This window comes from Saccostrea cucullata, unplaced genomic scaffold (assembly GCF_032062105.1).
Source record: "Saccostrea cucullata isolate Sc308-1 unplaced genomic scaffold, CSIRO_AGI_Scuc_v1 ctg621, whole genome shotgun sequence".
NCBI lineage: Eukaryota > Metazoa > Mollusca > Bivalvia > Ostreida > Ostreidae > Saccostrea > Saccostrea cuccullata.
The window spans coordinates 234,669-262,130 of NW_026929514.1; the positions used below are offsets into that span (position 1 = coordinate 234,669).

At 32.1% G+C, this 27,462-nt stretch overlaps 1 protein-coding gene across 1 annotated transcript; it reads right to left on the reverse strand.

The window, feature by feature from the left end:
- Positions 1-17,110: 17,110 nt before the first annotated feature.
- On the reverse strand, positions 17,111-27,417 carry LOC134281071 (uncharacterized). The gene is made up of 21 exons (XM_062763532.1): positions 27,309-27,417; positions 25,184-25,301; positions 24,776-24,970; positions 24,407-24,540; positions 23,953-24,061; positions 23,108-23,268; positions 22,591-22,710; positions 22,217-22,328; positions 21,847-22,028; positions 21,573-21,677; positions 21,038-21,124; positions 20,571-20,694; positions 20,292-20,465; positions 19,890-20,114; positions 19,086-19,198; positions 18,916-18,985; positions 18,537-18,773; positions 18,174-18,416; positions 17,851-18,093; positions 17,665-17,757; positions 17,111-17,486 (listed from the first exon to the last, which is right to left on the reverse strand). Exons 1-21 carry the CDS (start codon positions 27,309-27,311, stop codon positions 17,344-17,346), a joined length of 2,991 nt encoding a protein of 996 aa, XP_062619516.1. The 5' UTR covers positions 27,312-27,417; the 3' UTR covers positions 17,111-17,343.
- Between the last annotated feature and the right edge of the window lie 45 nt (positions 27,418-27,462).

Below are 27,462 nucleotides of genomic sequence, written 5' to 3' on the forward strand. Positions count from 1 at the left end.
CTCTCATTGCATTTCCCACTTTGTATTGACTTTTCAATTCCTCTAGCTTGAGTGGGAGCTCATAAGAGCAATACAACAACACCCAAGGCAGAGGCTTACCCGAGTTATTTATTTTCTTTTTAAACCTAATTTCTTAATGTGTGTTTTTCTGTTCTGTCAAATGATATTTTCATGAACTTGGTACATTTTCCTTCTGGGATAATTATATGTCCAATTCACAAGAAAGTTATTTGAATGTCACGGTTCAGAAGAATTATTTAGCATTTTTTAAACTATAAAGGGGATTACATCCATCATTTGCTTTTCGTTATGTATTCTTTTTTATTCTTCGGAAAGCGGTAAGTGTGTTTGTTATTTCCTGAGATTGACGCTAAATGTCATAGAGTGCTTTGATATATGGTCATCTGGTTCAATTTGATTCTGATCATGAAGTAATTCTTACTATTAAAGTTTCTTTTTAAGATATATAAACCTTCTTCAAAAAATGGATACAAGTTCTAAAGCTTAAAAGATACATGTAAACATGTTCTTAAAAAGATATATACAAGCTCGTTTGTCAATTTATGACTGCTTAAGAGTTAATCTTATAAACAAAAAACAAGATTAAGTGTTACTCGTTAATATCAATTATAGTGACAGTAAAAATTACTTCAGTAAAAGTTACACATTTAGTAATCTTTAAACCAAAAGAATTGTAATTGTATTATAATAACGTAACAGTATATTTACTTTAATGTAAATGTAAGCACACAATGAAAAACACCAAACATTACATTGTTTTAGACGAAAATTTTTATCTATGTATATCTTGTTAATATTTTCATTCTATTAAATGTATTTTACATCAATATAAAATGATATAGGAGAATAGTTAACAAATTAGTTGTATGTAAATATATGTAAAAATCTTTACACTGACTCGTGTCAATATGCATGAGAAAGGTGCATTTTTCCTGCCATTCCTTGGAAGTGGGCGATGACTGATGTTAAACAGAAAGAAATTAAACAAATACTGAGGTTTGAAGTGCATTTATTTATAAAAAGTCATATTTAAATTTGATTTATCTACAAAATCATTATTTTAATGGACCAGGCGTAGCCCTTCACGGTAAACTGGATATAGTACATGCAGAAAATACATAAATTAAAAAAGAAACATGTTACTGAGTTCAACTAGTCTATGGGTAACTGTACTCACCTGTTTGGATATTCATTCACGTAATTTTCTTCTTAATAATTATTTTAGAAGAATTTTCTATATAAGGTAGAACTTTGTAAGATGAATTATATGGATATTATTAACAGTTTTCAAGCTCAAAGTCTATTTAACAATGCACTGTAAATATTTTGGGCTATGGAAACATCAGAGGTGGACTCAGTTGCCATGGAGGAGTGAGCATCCCTTTCCGCAGACTGTAAATGATGGCCTTATAATTAGTATGTAAAACATTAATCAGCATTTGATTTATTGATAAGGTTGTATTTGTTAAGATCATTATATCGACCATAAATCTAACGATGTGATCAATTTTAAAAAGAGACTGCTGAGATTTTCGTTTCATCAACTTTTTTTAATAACTTACTTCGTTTTAGTAGAGCATGCTCTAAAGTATCCAATTGACTAAGAGATATATACCCCGTAAGACATCGTCATTTTCATCAATTTCTCTATATGAACTTAAGTTTCTGAAATTCATTTCGTTCATCTCAAACATAATCAAACATGTCAAATGAAAGACAAGACATCTGAAAGTATGAAATTTTCATAAGTGAACACATACGAGTATACGAAACAAATATTAATCCGCAGGAAAAATTTGATCAAATAGTCACCTAAGCAGGCTAAATAACCTGATGTTACAAAATTTTGTACAATTTCTTTTTACGGTAGTTCTTCTATTAAAGTGCATGGCTGTTTTAGTGATCACTTTTCCTAATACAGCTTATCATAAACATATACTCATTTTGCCTGACATGTCATTGTGAGGATGATCGATGTTTTATTCAGTCGAATATTTAGCACTTTATCAAAATGAGAACAGGAAATCAAAGGAGAATTTTAGAATTATTTTTACTGGTTTAATATTTCAAGTATATAGATATTAGTGATCAAAAACATCTGATGTAAATACAATATGTAATATACATCTCAAAATTTAATGTAAAATATTGACTGTCGATTTACAGCATTCGTTGAGTCGGAAAGTTAAGGAGGCGGTAAAAGTATTCATGACACAAATTTAAGATTAAATGTGAATGAACAGGAAGGAAAGTAAGGATCATGTTTAATTACTGGGTCCATTGAAAAATAATTGACATTGAACGACACACAATCACAAATGAAACATTAGTGAGATGAAATTAAAACCTTTAGAGAACCTAGAACTTCCTTATTTCTGCCAATTCATCAAGTTTTCTGACACGCAAATTGAAACACGCGTCAAGTATTTTCCTAGTGGACTGCATGGAATTGAATGCTCTGTTGGGAAACCTTTAGAAATGATACAGTCTTTAATTTCTATTTTCAAGATAGATTTTATTTACACAAGAACAAAGGGAAGGAGGAATGCACTCAGCGATCTGACTTATTACACATCCTAATATTTTGTATTGTTTAATATGCATATTAACTAGAAATAAAATAAAAGTAACTCAAAAGAATTTGAAATGATGAAAAGCAAATTCAATTACAACAATATGATTTGTTAAACCATTTTTTCACGTTTGAAAACATTAATAACTATTGGGTTTCTTAAAGATGTTAGAAATCACAAATTTCATATTTAAATTAAGTTCTTCAATAGCCACAGGATCAAAACACGATATTATTCTATCTTTATTTAAGAACGGGTGTAAACTGAAATATTTAACAAAGAAACTGAATTCAATATGTATCAAATTAGTTTGGTAGTAGTCCATCAACTCTAACTTTTTTCTCAATATTCTGGGAGAGATAAAAGAGATTTGGCACACAAAATCTTCTTTCATTCTCTGAAACCAACTCTTTTACCTGCTTGTTTCAAAGGTAACAAAGTCTTTTTTGTTTTGATATCAATTAAATAAAATTGATATAAATACACGATGATGCAGCAGTTTTAGGAGTCAATACTGGTTTCCTTCCGACTTCACTTGATAAAAATCAATTTTTATTGCTTTACAGAGTTCAAAAGGACTGGTGTGGGTAAATTACATAACAAAACTTCAGGATATTATTTTTTTCCCTAATTAATTATCAAAAACTTTTAGCACCAAAATCTTTACATTTTGAATCCCTACATATCCCGTTATTTTAAGATATCTAGCTTTTATGCAACAGAATCGAGGAACTATAAATGTAACACATAGAGAGATCCAGTAGGGACTGTCTTTCAAGAGAAAAAGTATATTTAAATAAATAAAAATTGGGGTGTGAACATAGATTCGTCATACAATAGAGGAGGGGTGATACTCAGTAAGTAATTTTAACTACAACAGTTTGAACATAAGATATGCGAAGCATACGAAATTAAAGATCATGCAATGAAACATATTGAGAGAACGAACAGTATTCAAGATCAAAAGTCCATAAAACAATACAAAACAGGAGCAAAAACGGACCTCCAAAACATCAGAGAAGGGATAATTTGCCATGGAGGAGTGAGCATTCCCTGGCGACCGACATTAAAGAGTCATACAAATAAATTAAACAAAGTATTTAAAACCATTAAAACTAGGGGAGACTAAGAAATCGATACATTAGGTTCGAGTTAATTTACAAAATTCCCGACATGTTAATTCTTCCTACCATGGAATGATATCTTCTCTGCCATGTACAAGTGCAATCGCCAATTTAATCAAAGTTCTGGCAATTTTGGTCATTGAGTACATCGGAGACATTAAGATAATGGTGTAAGATTTTCCCTTTTGATTTGGATCATCTCTGATCCTAGAGTTGTTAGAGAATAAATATGCCAAATATATAAATATTAACTATCATAAACTTGTTAGTTCCTTTAGTTTGTTTTTTTTTCCCAAATATTCTTTTGTTGAGAAAAAAAGTTCATACCACATAAGTGTTGACAAGCGCCAGTAAGGCATTGGTACCCTTACGCACACAATTCCCTTATTTATTACAACTTGTCAACTGCCATTTTGATCTTTTGAAAATTATTTACAATTAGATACAACTGTTTGGCAAAGTAATGACGTAATAGGACAAGTATACTTTGATTTCTTCAGAAAGCGACCGATTTTGCGAGAAAGTGTAAACATTTGATAATGTAGTAGCGTATTTTCTATTTTTTTTACCATATTTACTTTGTGTTCCACCCTAAACACAAATGCAGATTTTTTTTTTCGGTAACGTTGTTTCATATGATTTCATAGAAAACAAGTTCAGTTAAGTATTTGAACATTATTAAAATTTCAATTGATACGATCTGCTTGTATCACAGCTTTGGTCATTTATAATTTTCATTTTAATATCCGATGCCAATGCAGAGTTTAAAAGGACATGCACAATATGACAATGAAGGGCCAAATATTAAAATCTTTTATGTTAACTTAATAACCTGTCGTGCTAACGGTTCTAGCAAACAGAAAATAAAGATTGTTAAAATTAATCAGAAAAGTTTAAGTCATTAATCGTGAAAGTTACTGAAGATTAGGAATTGGCATTCCGTCAATAACAACCTATCTCAATTTGTTACTTCATTTCAGAATGACCAACAATCTTTACCAAACTTACCAAACTTAGCAAACAAATCATTCCAATGTCTCTTGCATTTATGAGAAAAATGCATGACTTCTTCATTTATTCTTAAACTCTGTTAAAATAGATTTACATTTCGTTTATGTTGTAAAGAAACAAGTGTCTTCCATTTCTTGCACCCCATCATTAGCAGACCAATTTTTTATTCAAATGAAGCAGAATTTCTTCAAAAACTTATTCATGAAATGAAAAAAACACTTGCTATGGCCTTGCAACTCGACATTCTGATATTCGTATTGTCAAATAACAATGGTATTCACATTTTTATGTCGACACTAGATATCGCGATGAGCTTGAAATAAAAGATACCACAGAGTCTGACGCATCTTTTTCATATTTGGATGTTTTACGAGAGAAAGACATTCATGGTGATCTTACAAAAAAACTTTATGATAAACATGATGGTTTTACATGTATCTTTACAATCGTAAAATTCCTTAACTTATGCAACACTATACCCCTATAACCTGCAAATAGAGTTTATGTTTTTCATATGATTCGATATGCAAAACCATGCTCTACGTTTAAACAATTTCTGACACGAGGTAAATTATTGAAAAAACAAGTTCATTAAACAGGAATATCAGAAGTCTCGTTTAAATCCATCATTTCAAACGTTCTATGGTCGGAACAATGACTTTGTCAGCTTAAAACAAACTATCTTTCAGTCAAATGCTGACTGACGTTTTCAATACTGGTTGAAATGTTATTCAATATTTACATAATGAATGAAATGTCTTTGGATCTTTCCTTTATTTCCTAATCATGACAAGGAGCACACGGTCGGTCGGCAGGGGTTGCTCACTCTTCCATGGCACCTGATCCCATCTCTGATGCTTTAGATATCTGTATTTGCTCTGCCCCTGGTTTGTAATGTTTAGGGACTTTTGAGCTTGAATACCGTTCGTTATCTCGATATATTCCATTGAAATAATTGTAAAGTTTATTTGAGTTTTTCCTACATACAAACAAAGCTTATTAATTGCCCCTCTATGGTCCAAAAAATTACCGAATCTAAATAATTACCATTTTTGTCGCAATTAAATTATCTTTTAGGAGAGAATTTTAATTTTTCAATTTAATATATCTTGATTATGGTATGAAATATTTCAATAAAAAAACTTTTAGAGTTAAAAAATGATAGTTATTTAGACTTGGTTCCTAGCTTTATTCTACTGACATTAATCTAATACGTAGTAATTAGAAGAATATGCATTTAAAAATTCTAAAATATATATATATATATATTTTTATAGAAACCTTATCCTAAATCGATTTCCTAGCTAGGTGTGAAAATCTTCATGATTTTTTAAACGCAGTTTCATTTTTCGTTATTTTGAATTAAAAGATATTCTTTCTAAACATACAATCTGTGCATGTAAAATAATGAATTTTATGTGTTGTGTATGATCCATTCTGGCTTGCAATTAACACAAAACATTTTTTTTTATAAATAACGTTGAAAGAAATGATAATATCGATTATAAATGAGAAACATTCAATCTTCCAACAGGAATTGTCGGAAACCTTTAAACAATGTACCCGTGCCCTGCTGCTTCGCCTGAATCACGGCATTTACTTATAAAGACAAATGTGCCATAAATACATCTGTTTACAAACAAGCCCATAAAGCGTATCACTGCTGTAATTAAATTCTTAACTTATTGATTGCAGTTGGCAACAAGCCTGTAGTGAGGTCAAAGAAAGAATAGTAACGTCAAAGACAACAGCTTTACTCCTATCTCCTTGATAAGTCCTTTAGCTGTATTACATCATATCAAAAAGTCAACAATATTATTTTTGGGGTAGATTTATAATATAAAAATTGCTTGTAACTTTTTCTTATTGAGCTTTTAAATTACTATCAGAGAGAAATTCTTGTGAAAAAGTTTTTTATTTTTATTTATTAAGTCACTACTACTATAGGTGCGTGTTCAGTTTCGATCCATTCTTGACCACCTTCAATTACTTTCATAAAAAGTTAACTAATTTGGCTAATGTGAAAGACATAAAGGAAGAAGGTGACTTTTGCATTCTAAGGCCTCATTTTGAGTCTGTATGTTACAGGAAACTGTCAACAATAGCAAGATATTAACATAACGAGCAGTCATTTGTTTTATTTTTTGTAGAGCTTATCAAAAGCAAAGCCTGAATGAACACTGTTCAATTGATCAGAACGACCTAGCTGTTGCAATTTAAAGAGTTATTACACCTGTAAATTCACGCCCATGCTATTCATCTATTGATTGGGCGCAGCGCGAATAGGAAATAATCATGGCCCAACAACGGAAAGCACGTGGGTTATCAAATATGTAAATAATGCCATATAAGTACTGAAGATAACGTCTGAATTGTTAGAACTTCAACAGAACACGAAAAGAGAAAGACATTGTGTATTAAGTCTTGAGATTTTTTATCGCTCTGAAAGCCGGACACATATCAACAATTTTTTCTTGTGAATTTACTTTTCTTAAGGAAACAAGTTTTGAAAATAATTCTAACAGGGTATTTTACAGAAGAGACTAGTATTTGTCACAACTGAAGAAGAAATTTTACAATAGGAATAGAAACTTAAGAAGAAGTTTTACAAAAGGAAAAGAAACATTCAAACAGAAAGATGGTGTACGATTGCCGTCATAATGGCTCAATGTTCGCCACAGGACCTTGTGAAGAGTGTAAGAACAAAAAGCAGACCGAGAGGACCTCGGTAAAACTGGTCTGTAGAGAAAAGGAGAATAAGAAGCTTGAGTGTCGGGTCCGCTGGTCTGATGTACCAGGAACAGAATCACCAAGGGACAGTGATAGTGAGAGTGATAAGAAGAAATCCCCACGGTCAATACTCAAACAACGAGCCAACTGCGTCATCGTCATCCACGACTCGGACTGAAAGAAACTCACTCCAGTATATGAAGTGCAATTCGTAATGTTCATGACTCCCGGAGATCTTCAAGTCAAATCCCTAGTCAGTCAGGTTTATGTTCAGGAAAACACTCTTGATAACTTCTCCTTCTAGAGTTGTTAAAAAAACACTTAGATGGATGTCTTCCAAACCAAGTATGTGTTCTTTGAGGAATGTGCAATATTTTGAACTGTTTTATGACAAATTCCAATATGAACGGGATGATATTTTACGTATATTTGATGATCACTTTGTGTACTGTAGAGTAGCCAGAAAGGTGATAAATCTAATAAAATTAACATGTAAACCTGAAGAAAACTATCGTTTTTTATCAATAATTTCTATGTAAATCGTTATAATGTGTACTCAGATAATGTTTACAATCACTTGAATCCCGATAGTCTTCAAAGAATATTTATCCTTATATATTTATATATGAGTGATAAGAAGCTAATGTCAAAAATTTGAAATTTCAGAAAAACCCTTCTATTTGATATAATCTCTTTATGCTTCTCAAATTCCAAATTTTTGATTCTGTCTTTTTTTAGAAAAATGTAAAGCCAATATTATAACTCAAAAACTGGGAAATTGTGTTCTATATTTCTTCTACTTTCAAATTTGTACCCAAAAATTTTCCACCTATAAAGATATTGAAATCGTGTAGTACAGTATTAATATCATCTAAAAAAGATATTTTTGCCTGGAGAAGTTCTACGTAACGATTTAATGGGATGATTTTACCGATACCTTGTTTATAGGACATTACTAAATGCGGAGATACAAAAAAACTTACTTTTTTATCATTACAGCATTACATTGTTTTTCTGACGTAAGTGAATTGATTTATCAGTCTCTTTGATTAAATTTTGATACATTGAACGGAATGTGCTTCGTGTTAAACAGATTTTGATAATCCAGCCTATTCATATGTAATGAATCTCTCTCTCTCTCTCTCTCTCTCTCTCTCTCTCTCTCTCTCTCTCTCTCTCTCTCTCTCTCTCTCTCTCTCTCTCTCACATTAAACACGATTTGACCACACCTGTAAAGATGCCAATACTTCAACACGACATAGAATCAAAATGGAAGTTCGACTTAGTACAGTGTTGTCTTAAAAGTTCGTCTGCGTATTCAGCTGTTCATGGCCAAAGTACAATCCCCATTGTCTCTTTGTCCAGAAGTAGACCGAGTGTAACTGCTAAGGCGATTAAAACAGAAAGATAATGATGTCATCTTCCCTCGCCGTCTGCTCGAGTCATTTAAACAAGATTAACACATTCTCTTTATGTCTGATTCCTTATAAGATTGATAAGTTGTCTTCATTGATGTTCTATTCGTCACATTCTCATAGCACAATTAATGATATAATTTATAATTAGATAACTTTATTAAAAGAACAAAAATCCAAAGTGGCTAGCCCTGTTGATATGTATATTTATTTTTATATGAGACATCAAAAGAGGTTTTTTGATTCGATCACTCATAAATTATAATCATTGATGAATTGCTTGAAGAACAATGAATTGTTTGTGTTATGCTCTTCTAAAGAAAGTTGATATTGATCAAGCAATTCAATGGGAAGCTAATATTGTAATTACTGTGTGCATTGGTTTCAACTTATTTATGTAGTGAAAATAAGATTCTAGAAAGAGTTTTATACATTCTGAAAAGATCAATTAAGTGCATGGTTTGAAAAAATATCAACTAATTCTTTCAAACTAAGATGACATTCTTTCAAACTATTATAGAAGAAAAAGTCCTCTATCATCGTGCATAAAAATGGTCTGCATCTTTCACTAATAATGAAGTATGAACATAAAATATTCAAGGTCTTAGTCAACTTAAACAATCCAAACAGGGTGCACAGTTAACATGAACCTCTAAAAACATCAGAGGTTTGTTCAGGTGTCATTGAGGAGTAAGCATCCCCTGTGGAAAGACTGTCGGTCTCGCTGTGTATCCCATGACAGGGGAGGGTAAAATCTGTGAACAATTCAGACTGGAAAAAACGCCTGTCAACACTTTCCACTTAATATGTGAGATGACTTTTGGAACAATAAGGCTTATAATCATGAAAATTATGTTATGAAAAATTTTCATTCCTCTCTGCCAAATATTTTTAAAACTTATCTTCGATAAGTTTATTACCCTAGTTTTCAAGAGACTGCTATCAGATTAAAGTTTTTTTAACACAAAGAGCAAAAAAAAAAAAAAAAAAGAGGAAGAAAAGAAAAGAAAAACATTTTGTTACAAGTAACGTATTTGAATTCAATTTGCCTTCAGAAATTTCGAATTTTGTTTACAGTCAAAAAAAAAAATACTGGCAAAAGCAAGAAGGATATGTTTTTCTTGTGCAATATAAATGGAAACTTCTAACTGTTGACACTGATTAATAAAAGCGTCTTTTTTCTCATGGTTCTAGCAATTCCAGGATCAAAGAAACATTTATAATACCACCCTCCCATAGGCCTATTGATTCTTAGAAGTGAAAATAATTTATATTCTTTATATTCAAAATAAGAAAAACTATCGGAAACATTGGTCATAAAATAAAATAAAACCTTCCAAATATGATAGAAAAAATGCATATTCGTTTTAAAGGAATCGTGCATTAAAACGTGTCCACATCTGACTGTTTGCTTTATCAATGACATAAATTTTCTTGATTGTGTCATTTACGATCGGTTTGTTTGTAGCTATAAGTTGAGAGTTGATTATACGACCATGGTGATTTGATTTATTGATCTCTATTTTCAGCGATAACCCAATTCTCATTTTATTTCTTGACATTTAAAGGTAGCCATAAATTATAAAGCATAAAAACTAGATAAAAAGAATGTATGAAAATGGCTTTTCTTGAGCTTCTCACTGTTCAATATTTGATTCACTGCTGGAGATACTTGGCTTTATGTCGCCATATACATGCATAACAATATCTTATTTCAACAGCGATAAAATGTTCCTTGTATATGTTGATACAATCTTAATGAGAAGAAGGGTATTGATTGCGACTCTTTTCTATAATACGAAATACTTCGTTGTGAAATGAAAAAGTTCGCTAAAATTATTTTTCATTTGAAAGTTTAATTTTCTCTTTGGTGACGTTTTCATGTATATTACAACTTCAGAAAATAAATAGAACGATCAAACAAACGTGCGCTAAAAATATCAAAATATGATCAAAATACTTATGAATAAAAAAAACGTACTATTTTTACTTAAAAGCTAAAACTTTATAAGTTAATATCTATTACTTGTTCACAAAGTTCGAGGTGAACAAATACATTATTACTGTTCGTATTAAATATACCCCATCCTTTAAAGTACATGTAAATGAAATGTGAATCCGATTGTTTAAGCTCATTTCTCCCGAGAAAGAATTGAACATATAAAGAAGAAAAGCATGAAAGGAACATCTTCCACAAAACATGTAACTGTGTTCGTCAAGAACGCATTAGTTACAATGGACTTTCGAGGTATTTCGATATATGGATCAGCAGTCTCGTTAAAGTCATCATTTCTAAGTTCTATAGTGGATACAATGACCTTGTCAGCAAATACAATACTGCAAAAATGAATGGAAAAAAATCTTAGCAAGTTATATGCCAAAATAATTTCTATGGATAAATCTAGAATAGTTAAGTCAAGTTGAATACAAGTTCTTTAATAGTAAACAAAACTTAATCTTAAAGTACAAGTTTATCAGCGAATTAGATTCCTTTATCAAGTTATTGTCCCAAGCTTTCACTTTCTATGTTAAGTATATTGATTTTTGTGAACGACTACCTCACATTGGAAATCTAGGTCAAAGTAATACATCAAGTATCAAGAACTTGGCATCTCGATAAAAATATATACTTTTATCAGTTTATAAATTGCTACATTTAAACTGCACGATAATAAACCTTGGAACCGAGAAAAATAGAGACGAAATGAACATTCTACAACATTCTTTCAATGACATTACAAAAAGCAAGAGGATAGAAAAAAAATAATTAATGAGGCAGAATAAACACACATACAGATAGGGTTTTTTTTTTTTTACAAAACAATAAAAAAAAATCAAAATAAAGATTCAGGTTCCTCTGAGGGATATTTCATATTCTCCTGAATGGAACTTAAAATAAGGTCATTGTGAACAAAAACTTTAGCCAAGACTAAACGCATATCGTCTCATCGAAAACATAAAATGATTGCGTATAGGAGACACATTTACTAGTAAAAATAAATCTTGACTTTTTCCTTAGAGTTTACAATCACATTTGCATTCTCTCCTAATTTAAGTTTTGATAATTGGAAGGTATTCTAATAAAACGTTACGTTTATTTTCCTGGCTAGGTAAAGTGCTCTGCACAAAATGATCGATAAAGATTAAGCAACAGTCATTAAGATGCTGGATGCTGAAAAAAAGCTTTTCTTAGCTTGTATGGCTATTTTCGTTATTTCGTTACAAAATTTTTAGTAATTTTGCTCATAGATGAAGCTTAGATACTCTTCAAATTTCTGTTTTTAAATTGTGGAAACTGTGTAACTATTTATATCATTTTGTACAATAAAAATGTGGAGATATCGAACAGTATACAAGATCAAAAGTTCATAAAACAATATAAAATAGGAGCAGGGCAAACACGGACCTCCAGAACGACAGAGGTGGGATCAGGTGCCATGGAGGGGTAAGCATTCTCTGCCGACCGACCACACCTGCCGTGTGCTCCTTGTCATGATCGGGAAAAAATGAAAAATTCGTCGTCAATTTAGTGCATAAATAATGGACTAATTATAAGTATGAAAAACGCCAGTCAGCATTTACCACAATAATAAATTTTATTTGCTGACAGGTCATTGTATCTACCATAGAACTTACGAAATGATGACATTGAACGAGACTGCTGATATTCTTGTTTCATCAACTTTGTTTTCAATAATTTACCTCGTTTAAGAAATTGTTTATACGTAGAGCATGCTCTTATGTATTGAATCAACTGAGACAACTCCGTATGCAGGCGATGAAGGTATATTGCTGCATGATTAAGGTAAGTTGACTATAGAAAAGATATAGTCATCACGTTAATCATTGAGCTTGGTTGTTAGGTTACCATTAACGTTTTTTTCAAGTTAAAATATCCAAAGTTGAAACAGATGCATCAGACTGTGGTATCTTTCATCTCAAGCTCACCAGGATATATTGTATCGACATAAGAATGGAAATTACAGTTGTTAATTGACAGTACGTCAATATATCTAAATGTCGATTTGAAGGCCACACAAGTGTTTTCTTTAAGTTTTTAAGCGGTTGATTTTGGTAAAATCTTGTGATTTCAAGTGCTCCAAAAGTTCCTTGGAATTTTTAAGTATCCACATCTGGTTTACACCACTTCTCTAATATATTGTTGCACAATACTCTTGAAGTTTCTCCTTCACTACTGTTCGTATTTTAGTGAGGAGTAAAGAAAGAGGCTTGGTTGAGCATTTACTGGAACCCGATATGTATCGTGTTTGTAAGGATTCATTTGAAGTTTCGATATCCAGTATACATAATATGGTATTTAAAAATCATTTTGGTTCTTTGGGATATTAGAAATATTCAAAACTGACAAATGATTTTGAAGAAATTCTTCTAAAGAAAGGGAACTATGAGTATAAGTTGGATTATCCTTTGTAGAATTAAATCCAAATTCTTCTAAAATACATACTCTTATATAATGAGCCTTACAAACAAAGACAATGTTTTTACCTGCTTTGTCAGCAGAGACCAGTACGTACGGATCATGTAATCTATACTTTTCTTTTCTTGTTACTTCTCTTGGCTTGTTTTTGGTAATTCTCGTTTGTGTAATGTACATATGAAGGGATACTTCCTTAATGAAAGGTTAGTCGTAATTTGCAAAAGTCAAAGATATTTACTAGACCTCGGATGTATGATCTCATTTAATATTCATACATGAATCTAGAACAAAATACATGTGCTCTAAAAAAATTGCGAGGAGTATACACTCAAAATTGATCAGTATATTTCCTGCATTTATGCCATATAAAGGTATGAATGAATAAAAAAAACTGATTTTTACCTACTAGAAAACCACTATAAATTGAACTTTAGGCTTCTTTTATTTCTCATATTTCTCAAAAATAAACTATCATATACTTTAAAGATGGTAAAGATTTGTTTGTTTCGGCAACCAAGACCTTTGCCCTAAACTTGCCCTAAATTAGGTTTAGAACCACTTCACTTACTTTGTTAATCAGTGTAATGTCTTTCCGAATGTAAAATAAACACTCGACACTTCTCCATTGACCTCGAAATATTGCTAAGAGTTTTATGGTCCAAAATATCTCTTTCGGACGGACTTTCATCTATTTATAAACTTAGCCATATGTTCTTGAAAAGGGTCCAGTACTGTTGTCTATATGCCTTACTTGCAGTTGGGTCGTGTAAAACTTTCAAACTGCATGAGGTTGTAAAGTGTTATTTGAAAATATGAAAATATTGCTTTAAATTGATATGAGAAACAAAATCTATTTTGGTTAAAAAATAAATGAAATGTGGTGATAATGAACAGTACTGAGTATTCATTCTCAGTATTACCTTTAACAATAACAGGTCCAGAGAAGAGCAAACATGGTTCTTAAAAACACGTACCACGTGGGATCTGGTGCCATGGAGGAATGCATTCCATGCCGAATGGTAACACTCGCAGTGTGCTCCTTGTCATGATCGAAAAAAACAAACAAAAAAAAAAACAGGAAAATATTATAACAAATGGATGTAGTTTACACATTAGTACAACTGATTTGACCTAATGCATAAACAGATATAGAAATGAGCTGATGATTTGATTAGAAATATGTGTAGAGAGAATGAAATAGATGAAAATTAGGAAAAGTGTTCGCTCTATAAACTACGAAAAATTACAATCATAAATGTGACAAAGTAGATAACGAATAGTAATCACGGTCAAACGCCCAGCAATGGAACAGCACAATCAGGGGCAGAGCGGAGCTGGAAACCGTTAGAGGTGGGATCGTGTTCCATATAGGAGTAAGTACCCCCTGCAACCCGGTCACACCCGGTGTGTGGTTTTTTTTTCTCACGATCAAGCAAACGGGAAAATCCGTAGTCAGTAACTTGAACAATTTACATAAAAACACGTATGAGGGTAAAAAAATATTTTTTATTTGTTTTATATAATGATTATTTAAAAGTATTAGAGGTCAAACAAAAATGAAACATGCTACAGAATTTAAAATTTATCCATTGCACGTTGGTTGAGTACCATTGTAAAATCGCCATATAGATTCGGAATAACTTAACATACAATTTCAAATAAAGCTATTCTAAGAACAAAAAAATATTTACGGAAGTTATAAAGAAATGTGCTCATTTCTTCAATAAATGTATTAATTTAATTTTTTTTTTTAAACTATTTTGGACTACATCAACCTTGTTAATACAAAGAACAGACGGTTTGTGTGACTAGCCGTTCACATGAGAATTTTACCCCTCCTAGGCACCTGATCCTTCCTCTGGAAATTCAAGGGCCTGTGTTTTATGTTCTGTTCAAAGCTTTCACTGTATTGTTCGAAGATTTATTTTCAGACTGATCACTGTTTTTTTTAACACATTTCCTTTTTCACCCAAAAAACAAATACAACATCAGTTTTACAGAAAACGAAGATAATGAAGAAATGAAAAGACAGCATATATTTGAATTCAGTAATCAAAATTCTAAAAGTTAGGATCATTAATTTAGGACAGAAATAAATCAACCAAAAGGCAACAAAAATGTCGATTTTTTTCAGTCAAAGATAAAACTTTAAAAGCATACTAATGCAATAAAATGCATAATTGTTATTGAAGGATATGGAGATAACGAACAGTGACTGACGACAAAAATGCAAATATGAAGGATAATAAAAGTATGTTCCTGTATCTACCTCACTCTTACATTATCTATAATTACAAACAAAGTTCACTAGCAAAAGTAAGTTAAGAAGTTTATCCACTTAAAGTTTATCCTTTTAAAACGTTGAAATTAACTTTGTGGTTTCAAGAAACATGCATAGTAAGGTAAAGGTATAAAACTTCAGAATTGCAAAACTCATTTAAAGTCTATTTGGAAGCTTTATTGAGAACCCAAATAGTTAAATTCTTGTTTTTAGAACGTGTGCTTCAAGACATGTACTTCTTATGTTAAGGTGAGAAAAGGGAGAAAATAAAGATTCTAAAATATAGAGAACAAAATACATCGAGATGTTACTAGCTAAGGAAAGCTAACTCTTATTACACATTAGGAATATCGTAGCCTACTTTTCATATCGTGAAGATTTTTCTCTCCTTTTTCCCAATTGAAGGAGGTTTTATCTTTATATGTATAAGATGTTATCATTAAACGAGGTTTTGAATTTAAACTCATTTTACTCTCATTGTTGTGATAAATGGCTATACTAAAATATTTATTTAAAAAACATTGAGGCATGATCATTCTTAAATAAAAGGCGGTTTCGAGATTGATCGGTGCCGTAGTTGTCTTTGACTGCTTCTTTAAAATTTATTTTAAGTTGGCGTTAATCATTCATGAATGAAATAACTATAAATTGTGTATTTATTAGTAAAATAATAAAGGTAGAGAAAACGAAAAAATTCAAATGGAATACAAATCTTTGAAATGGATATACTACACTTATACAAATCTTAAAACAGGACAAAACACTTAAAAAATCAAGAGATGGAACCAGGTACCCAGTGGGAATGTATGGATCAATTGAGGATTTAAAAAGTATAGAACATAGAAAATAGAGAACAATTCTTAAGTTTTACATCCTTAGTCATAAAAATGAAAAGATACTTGTATGGAGATAACGAGTGTAGTAATCAGGCTCAAAAGCCCATTCAAGCAATACAAGTTAGGAGCAGAACAAACACAGGCCTCTAAAATATCAGAGGTGGGATTAGGTGCCACCGAAGAAACTCGCCGTGCTCTCATTGTCAGGATCGGAAAATAACGGGAAATTCGTTGAAACAGAGTGCAACTAATGAACTAACAATTAGTATATCAAGATCAGTCAGCATTGAATTACTGATAGTCTGTATTTGCTAAGAAGGTCATTGTTTCGACCATAGAACTTGACGAATTTAAAGGAGACTGTTGATGTTCCTGTTCCATCAACTTGTTCGTCATTAACTTATCTCGTTTAAGATTTTTTTACACAAAGAGTATGCACTTGCATTTGAATCTCGAATCAAGTGAGAGATACAAACTCCCTGTTCAGGTGATGAGGTATTTTAATATTGATGCAGAAGTAACGGAAGTTAACGATTGAAAAGTTTAATTCACCACGTTTATCATAATTTTTTTTGTCGTGATTCTCTTTTGTTGAATTTCTTTGAAGCAAAAACATTATCAAAAAATTAATCAAGGCATATAAAGTACATAAAGTATTCGTATAAGTACAAAATGTACATAATTTATTACAAAACACAAACACGTTTTTACGTAATAATGAAACCAACATTTACACACTAATTACCTTGCACTCAGCGATATAATTTCAACAATCTCTAACAAAATGATACATATTTATGATATTGCACAATAAGTCATGTTGTATACAAGGAACACGTGCTCATCAGATACAGAGAGTGGTTTATGCCTTCTGTATCCGCTGGGATGGTGAGATTTCGTGAAATAATGAGTGATTATTCATCGTCCACCTGTCGTGAGAACTTGATGGTCATATCGTCCCCTCCTCTGTTGTAGAACTTAACATACAAGAACAGAACTAAGGCAGTTAAGAGGACCCCAACTATTATCATCACTATGGCCACACCCGCAGCGCCACCTAGAAGAACAGTTATACACCATGTATTATCCTCTTAAAATCTATTTTAGTTTGATAAAACATTTATGTGGCCAAACACAGAAAGACACAAACATCCTAGCAATGTCCTAAGAGGGCTTGTATACTGCTTCTGAGATATGTTTTTCAGACAAGTCACATGAGGATTGAAGTTTCCTACCTTTAGAGATGCCACCAGTAGAAGGCGTGTTCAAGTTTCCATAGTATTTCTGCGGATTAGCAATGTATGTTGTGCCATCAGGGAAAGATTGTCCTTAAAAACATATAAACATTTATTGCCACTTGTATACTAATAACATAGACTGAACTGTAAAAGGTAGGATTATTTTGCTACTTTACAACTTACTGCTGTATACAGTACATGTCGCTACAGCCGATGGTCCAACTTGTCCTACATTACTTAGAGCAGAAGTACTCAATCTGCACTCTGACCCGGTGTTACAAAATGCAAACGACGCGCAACTTCCGCCCTCCATATCCACACAAGACTTTGCACACTGGTTCACACTTATTCCAGTAATAATACGATCGTTGATCATTTTAATGTTCACGTTAATCTTGCTCTGTTTGAAGTCGTCGATGTATTTCCCTACGGAGAATAACGAAATTTTGTACACACTGTGATTTCTAAACTTCACCCGAAAAACGTAAATATCAACAGCTACTTACTTGACCAGTGGTTACACATCGGATTTAGTTTGATCTGAGACTTAGGGACATCATAAACATGCGATTTCCCTAGAAAGCAAGTTCCTATATCTGGACAAAAATCAAATGATTTGCATTGGAATCCCTGGTAGTCTACACAAAATTTAGCACACTGGTTTGTGTCGAAGATCTGTTGGTAAACAGCATTGGACGATGAAAGAACGGTTGTTCCTGGAGTCTCAATAAACTTGTTAGAATAATCACCTGGAAATATAAAAAAAAGATATTAATTTATTATTTATCAAAGATTGGCTGGCTTACCAGGCACCAGCTCATTTAGCCAAAAAGCTATCTTATGTTGAATTTATTTAGATTATTACTTACGAATAAACAAGTCGACTCCAACATTGGTCGTTATCAATGAAGGATTTTCGTCAGGGTGAAGCGTGGACAACAAACAGTAACTTGTTGCGTACTGATATTCAAATGAGTTACAGACATAATTTAATGCCGTCATGCACGCCTGCGCACAGTCGTCTACCGAGATCCCAGACAGAATGTCGATGTCAAAGTTCTTCACGAATTTGTTTGTCATCAGTTTAAAGTTACTCATAACATTTGCTGAAAAAGAAAACAATTATGGTTCCTGCAAGTGCCTTCAAAAATGAAGTTTTTTCTTATTTTTTTTAATTCTGTTTTTTATTGGTTATGTTGTGAGTTTGGGATAACGTTAATGTGCTTATCACGTGACACTGATACTCACTCGAGACTGCAGCTTGTGCTGGATTGTCCAGAATGTTATTGCTGATGGTCTCAGCGGTATACGTCTGAACCTAATATACAGTAGTCAAGCATTAAACAGACGTGTACATCCTTTGGCAATAAGATTTTTTGGTGAACCACTTTTCAAGAATAAGAAAAATATTAACTTACGCTTTTATCAAATTGCACTTGTATTTTGAAATTTTTCTTCACAACTGCATTCCTAAGATTGTTCCAAGCCGTACTAAGAGGGACTTCGGCAAAACTCGGCGTACCGAGTGTTCCTGTTGGGAAATAGAAGAACAACTCCCTGACTTATATTGTGACAAGCTTATTTTCAATATTTTCTTCGTGAAAACTTTCAAAATGAATTTGAAGGAGGAGAACAAGCATTCTCTCAATCTTCATTGGAAAATAAAATTGATGCTCACGTAATAAAAATAGTTTAAATATTTTCATAAGCTGTTAAGTAATAGCGAGCGCAGCGAGCTCAATAGACTAACTAAAGAACAGAGGAAATTCGGAATGGAATCTGAACATACGTCAGGCAAATTTTTCTGTGAAACATTTCCAGAATTCCTTTATTACCCAATGTCCTTTGCGCGAATAAATAAAAAAAATAAATAATAACGTAAAGCTTTATAGGCTTTCAGTTTGTAAAAATCTTTAAAAGAAACTAAAAATAACTCTGCAATGTTTTTCGACCAAAATTGCATTAGGTCTATAGGTCTATTGTTTCAAACAGACGCTCGGCTGTCTCCGTAAGCTCCGACGAGCTCCGTGACGTCGTGTGACGTCACAGCTAGTAGAGATGTCTCGTGCGGCTTGATGTTTGAAGTGGCTGATCATTTTTTTCAAGTGTTTTTGATGGTACAACTCTGCTCGCCCCTACAGTCACACCGTAAAACATATTAGGGGAATATTTAGGCTTTAATTACTTACATGCACACGGGAGACTTTGTACATAAAACTTACTGTCATAGAGATCACACATCTGAGTGGAGTCCGTGACGGTGCCGTCAGCCGTGTGGATTTTACTTAGTGTGCAGGTCAGTGACGACGGACAGTACTCAAAACTGTTACAGGTCCAGTTCCCAAACGTCTGACAAGTGTCTGCGCAATCGGAAGCGGAAGTGATTCCTCCAATAACGGCGTCATTGTGGAACTGAACGACCTTCCCAGGAATCTTCTGATATCTCACTGCAATCATGTGTCATTTTTATTTTTATTTTGCAGTTTTAATCAAGTTCATCAGGAAATTGTTTCCTTATCTTCATCTTTGATTTTTCTTCAATATATGTACAAATAGAATTTTAAAGCTTTTTACACGTAGAATAGGAAACTAAATATATATTCAAGATAGAGAAGTTCAATTACTTATTGTGGGGGCCTTGTCCAGTAGGGTCGCCACGAAATACGCCTGTGACGACTGCATGTACATTGTGGGGTTAGAGACTCGTAAAGGGGTAACCCCTGCAGTGTTAGCCACGGCTGATATTGTTTGGAATAAAAAGATTTGCTTGTAAGAAATCACGTTCGCATCAAACGTTCCTGTAACATAAATAAAAAGAAAATGGGTTATTGCAAATCAATTCATTCTATTTTTTTTTTATTTTGCAAATTGGATGAAATTTCAAAACTGATATATATATATACCATAATATGTCAGTTTGAATGTAATCTTTTGATCAGCTGCAAAACAAGTGCTGACGTCAAAGTTCGTGATTTCTGGATCTTCGGGGTCAAAGTTGAAAATGTTGTAGGTCAAGGTAATAGATTCCTTATTGTAAAGTAATATTTAAAGAATCAATAATTATTTCTATAATATTAAACCTGTCTAAAAAGATTTCAATGAACACTATTACAACAATTGGAAATATATAGATTTAGACCAATTTTCAACCAACGGAGTTAACCTTCAGAAAAGAAAAAACAACATTTAGATAGAAAACCAAATATCAAGGACTTGTTGAATATGTACATGTACTTTCAAATTTACATCCGAAGTTCATTCATTCTTTTGTATCAAGAATTAATGTAAAAAAAACGGTAGATATATTTACTCAATAAAAACACAAACAGACCAAAAGTAAAAAAAAAAAAAAAAAGGAGAAATATCTAACCCCTGGTATGAAGACATTCAGTTGGATTGGGACATCTTTTGAGGTTTGTGTGAGGGCTCCGGCGTTATTTTGTTCTTTCTGGTCATTCTAGAACAGTGAAAACGAAGCAGAATATTACAGGAATAAATTCTTATGTTGGTGATGTTGTAAATGATTATAATAACATACAAAAAAAATAGAGAGAGAGTAAGTTCTTTTAAATGAGATTAAATATGGGGAGGACAAAATTTCAATTTCATTTAATTAAATTCTTTAAATAATTAAATGCATATCTGAACACCATACGCATCTAAATCCCGAACGTTAAAATGGTAAGGTTAACTTTTCCTTAAATGTGAATTTTAAATTGAAAACATTTAGAATATTTGTTCTAGGTATTCATATTCTCAAATTAATATCAATTGCATGGTATATTAAATTAAAGAAGGGTTAATTTTACAAATTAATAAACATGAAAAAGTCATAAAATAAAATACATCCGCAATTAATTACAATACAAACTTCTGTGGATTTTGTTACAATGCTACAGACTTACAGCTAGGAAGTAAAATTCCAAAATCGCATGCATTTTGAAGGGTCCCAAAGGATAATCATCGCGGGTACGAATAAACACGTCACAATTCAGACCACGGGCTCTACGCTGAAAATACCCAAAAAAAAGTACTGATAAAAATTCACTGAAATAAGGTATTGACAAAATGTTATAGACTTTTTTGACAATTTTTCACCTACAAAGATTCTGGATATCGTTTTGATTTAAAATTTTCATTCTAATGCTTTCTTCCGTCATGAAATTGCTAACTACTCACTCTGCCAGTATACGTGTAGTTATTGTCGAGGTAAAACAGGTCATTGGGACTCTTCATCTTGAGAATAAACTGCTGTTTGTTTACTCCAGTTGATACATTAGTGATGGAGGCGTCAAACGAGGTGTTCTGTAGAGGGATGATCGAACAGTTTTGCATTACCTTGTCTATAGCGTAAGCCACACCTAGAAAGGGAAAATTATTTTGTCAAACAAAACGATCATGTATAGATGCATATACACGTAGATTTCTTCACCACAAGCAACACATTAAGGTAGATTTTCTTTTATTTCTGTAAAAGCTAATCCGCCAAACTCACTTCTGGCTTTCTATACCTATAGCTTCATACTTGCCCTATAGGTGTGTATTTTACCTATGCTGTAGTCGTGTATCTCGGTAATTGTGTCGTTACTGTAGTATGGAGGGGACCCAGAAGCTGGTCGGTAATCTAATCTCATTAGTTTGTAGGTGGAGTCAAACCATACCTGTATTTACATATATTTTTTAATGAACGAATTTTTTATGACGATTGTAAGGATCATTTAATAGTTTTTGATTTTCAGAAAACGTGTATCGGTTTATCATCAAATCATTTTTGGTACTCAGTTGAAAGGTACACTGTTTGGCTGAAGCCCAGTGTTCCAAATTTTATTATTAATTAAATTTTTAAAATCCTTGGAAAAACCTGATATTTCAATTTCCAGAAATAAAATTTTTAATCATTTAAAAAACGAAATTCTGACTCACATCTGAATTACTTGTGGTTCCTGAAGATGAGATTATTTCCTCTCTGTACGAAAAGGCGGACTTCAGAGATGGAACGCTTCTCAGCTGAGTCCGGTTAGTGCATGTAACGAAATGGGGGGTCTGAAAATATATTGATAAACCTTTACATTATTTTTCCTTCTTTAGGTGCACTAAGCATCCAGTTTGACTTGTTTATAAAATATCGAAGGATTTTCTCTTTTTTTGGATACACAATCTGTTATAACATCATACAATGTACAAAAGTTTAACATTTTTTATCGAACAGGCTGTGAAATTGGGGAGAGGAAAAGAAATGGCATTTTATCACTTATTTAACATCCATCGTGAACATGATGAATAAGATTCCAACTTTAAACAAGTTTCAATAAAACAATTGATTCCATTCATTTCAGTTGGTTATAATCCTATTATATACATTTAATTTTCATAGAATATTAAAAGAAGATAATTTTAGGTGACGGGGTAAAGGAATTTTATCAGATCTTCCTAGTTTTACCTCAAACACTGTTGTTCTGGGGTCCAGTGTTGTGGTGAAGTCTGTGTAGTCGTAGATATGGTGGAACTGCCGAGGATTCCCGCCGGACTGTTGTTGTATCCCGAATATCTCAGCTCGGACAGGAACCTGAGAGTACCCAGAGGACGTTATCCAATTCTGATCTGGTTATCAAATAAAAAGGTTTTATAACACATCTTACAATGTAGCTATAGCCAAGTAGTAATCAGTAACCCTGTATCAAAATAAACTTTTAATTAATATTTCAACAACAACAAATAAGATATTTATTTTGCCTTGAAATTTTATTTAAAGATCTAAACATGTAAAAGAAAAGTGTTGGATCACACTTTGCACAAGATATCTTATGAATAATTTTAAATGTGTCCCGGATCTGATTCTTTTACCTATGTTTTGTACACATGTGTTAAAATCAAAATGTAATTTCACCTTAAATATTTCGATGTAAAAATACTTAATGAACATTTTAATTTGCATAATTTATGTAGATAATAAACTCCACAACAATTTTTCATGATTTCTGAATTGAGAAACATTGTCTCCATGTAGATTGATGTCACTGTATATAGCTAAATTTGCTGCATGTATTTTTTTTTATTATATTGTAAATGAAGGAAGAGCCAACTGAAAATGTGTTTTGTAAATTAGTGTTGGGGAACCATAAGAATATCAATTAAAAGCTATGGTAATCTTTTTATCGTTTTATCCAAATCTAAACTTAGCAAACCAAGAACTTGGGCTGTAGATGTTAACAGAGGTGAGCTAACCTGTTAGTCCAGAGTAAATATAGACTTAGAATAAATGTTTGGGTTGTGGATATTTCTAACCTGTAAAGTAGTAGTCCAGAGTAAATGTGGACTGCAGTGGTTGCCAGGTCAGACACGTTCTCCACTGGTCGCAGTTTATTCCTCGAATCACCTTTTTACCCATGTATGTCTGCAGGTAAATAAATTTTATATTTATATCCAAAATTATCATGATTTGATTATTTGGTGTATAAAAAAAACTAAACTATAGTGTTCTCTTGCAGCAATTCAAAACATCTTGAATGGTAAATTATTGAAAAGACAAACAAGTTCCATCCCAACATTATAAACATTATTAAGAAGATTAATGCTGTCAAAATAAAAAATGTGTACTCTTTCCATGGTCAAGAGTCCATTTTTCTAACTAATAAAATATTTTCAGATAGAAATTGAAGAATCGATGCCTAATCAACCAACTAAGTATACTTGTTCTTTTTTCAGAAATTTTTAAGACAGAGCTCTGAATTGTACCAACCTGTCCATATTTTTGTGAGAAATGAATGGCGCCATTTGTGGAGAACACGTGAAGTCCCCCTTCGATTTTAACGTTTCCAAACAACAGGTTGTTGTCGTCCGTCGTTAGATTGGTGGTTCTACATGTACCATTAGCTACAATTAACGGTCTAAGTTTTATTTTTAATTTTCATTTAATATTCATTTTCAATTTAAATTCTAAAACTTTTTTTCAGAGAAACTTTTATCAGCTTTGATTTCATGTTCAGGAACAGAGTTTACCATTTATTAATCTGTTATGTGCGACAGGATGACAAAATCATGAATTATTTAACCTTGTTCGACTACAAGTAAATGTGCATTGTAATTGACCATCTTCATTCTGACTTACGGTAGACGTAAAATAGTTCCTCGGTGTTGTAATCAAAGATAAGCTTGTTGATCTGATCACCCCTTAACATAAAGAGAGCGGCTCGGTTGTTGTATTCGTCGAAGTATTCTTCCGCAGAGACCGTCTCGTTGCGATCCACAATAATGGCCTCTAGTTTAGTGGAAAACGTGTTTGGTACAACGGGAAACGGGGGTTCTATATTTAAAAATAAAAAGAAACTTATTGTTTATTTAGCTCACTATACTTTTAACTAGAATAAAACATCCCAGTTGAATAATTTGGGGATAAGAAGTAGAAAGGATCTAGTTAAATTGATATTTTGATCAAACAAGAAGTAAATCATAATCTCTTTTAAGATTCATATTTCATCAGTTCTTTTCAATGACAGATGTTCTTCAATTGACTTACCTGAAGCCACGGTGGGGTGAATACCTGGCTGGGGAGTACAGGTGTAAGAAGGTGTTTGACTGTGGCTCCCGCTGACAAGCAAAAGTAGAACCACTACATATAAAACAGAAGTCCCACTCTGCAGAAACAAAAGAAAATGACATATATAAATCAGAATTGCACTCTTTTATAATTATTTTAGCTTCAAGGCAATGGTAAGCATATTTGATATGTTTTGAATTTATGCAGTCATATAGTCATATAGACATGTGCCACTTTATATTATTCTGGATTATAACAGTGTATAAGAAATGCTCATTTATCGGTATTACACGTATCTACATATACAGTATTTGTAGTAAAAGAGATTTGATTGTAACATCATTTATTCAGTTAAGGACATATGATACAAACAAAAAAAATGGATGTCATAGATTGGTATATGTTTTTTGACTTATTTTGATTGTAGGTGATGAGAGAGAATAATAATTTTTTTAAGTATTAAGACATTGTAAAATGTCTATGATTTTCAAATTTCAACCTTTTTTGTAACAATCCTCATTAATCTATACAAATTTTCGCCACATTTAACCCCATTATTGTGAAGTTTTGAATAAAAAAATGAAAATCTATGCCGTTAAAGTTATTCCTTTTACTCCTTTGAACTTGACATATGTTGTTATTTTCAGGATTTTTGACAAAAGTTTGTTTGTACCATCTATCCTTAAATTAAATGTACATATACATTTACAAATACCCCTGAACTACATAGAACATGCAATATTAATGATAAGAGATTTCATGAACACTTAATAAGAAATCTGTTGTATGCTTTGATATATTTAACAAAATTCCACAGAGATAAGCTGAAAATAAAGGTTATTAAGTAAGTCTATATACATTTATCATAAGCGTAGGCAAACATTTTATCAACAATATGCATTATTTTAAATTAATTCATTGCATGTTTACAAAACCTGAAACAAGGCAAGATAATGACAACTGAGATGTAAAAACGAGGATATCAACAGTGTATCTTAAAACCAACATAAAAACAATCTTACATTAACAATATATCATTAAATCGAATGTTGACTGACGATTGCCATACAAATTGTTAGGCATCACTTTTACTCTGATCTAATTGTCTACTCGATTTTGACAAGGACTACGGAAATTTTTGACGGTCAAAAGGAGACGCCTTCTTCTCCATGGCACCTGATCCCACATCTTTGATTTTAGAGGGCCTTGTTTGCTCTGCTCCTGATTTGTATTGTTTCTATGGATTTTTAGGCAATATTAATGTTCATTATCTTCATATATCATGGAAAGGATTGAAAACAATATCTATTAACATACTGGTTCCTCTTAATGTAAAACATACCATGCAAAACAAAATAAGTAATTGAAATAGTAACTTAATATAAATTGTAAAAGACATACATGTAATACTAAAGAATTTTTATTATTTACAATAGCAGTATAAAAGCAACAGGTTCATTTAAAAAAATCAATGGGCAACAACATATATTATTCATTAATAACATTTGTTACAATTTCATCAAACATAAATAGACAGTAACTGTTCTAGCATTAAAAAGATGTAAACAATGAAATATGAAGATAAAAACAGTAATCATTCTCAGAAGTCCATTTTAACAATACAAATTTTGAGCACAGCGAACATGAACCTCTGAAAGAAAGAGGTGAGGTCAGATGCCACTGAGGTGTAATATCCCACAACCCCCGTGTGCTTATTGTCATGATTAAGAAAAACATAATGTTATTATATAAACTTTATAATAACGTAAAGTCTTTTTATTAAAATTAGTTATGTGTTCTTTTAATGCTATGTAAATGTACTAGGCCTATACTTCAATAGAACAAATAATTGTAATAATAAGAAGTTGCTGATATGTCCCTAGATGTCAAACATCATTTAGAAAAGAAAACAAATATTGATCATATTTTAGACTAAAAACAAAATAACCAATGACATTTGTATGTAACATCTAAAAAATTACAGAAAATATATATCATACGCCTCTCTTTCATAGTATTAATTGATTTTTATGTGATTACCTATTTCAAATCAAATTTAATGCTACGTAGTGTGATAAATAAAGAATGAGGCGCGGTTACTTACCATTATGTCTGTCTCTGGGGAGGTATATACAGAGGGACGGTTAATGTCGGGGTGTCTGAACTCTGAACTCCTCGTTCTTCATACAAGGTTTTGTAAGGTATCGATAGATAACACAGATAAATGTTTCAGATGTCAGTATATGAGTAGATTGTAC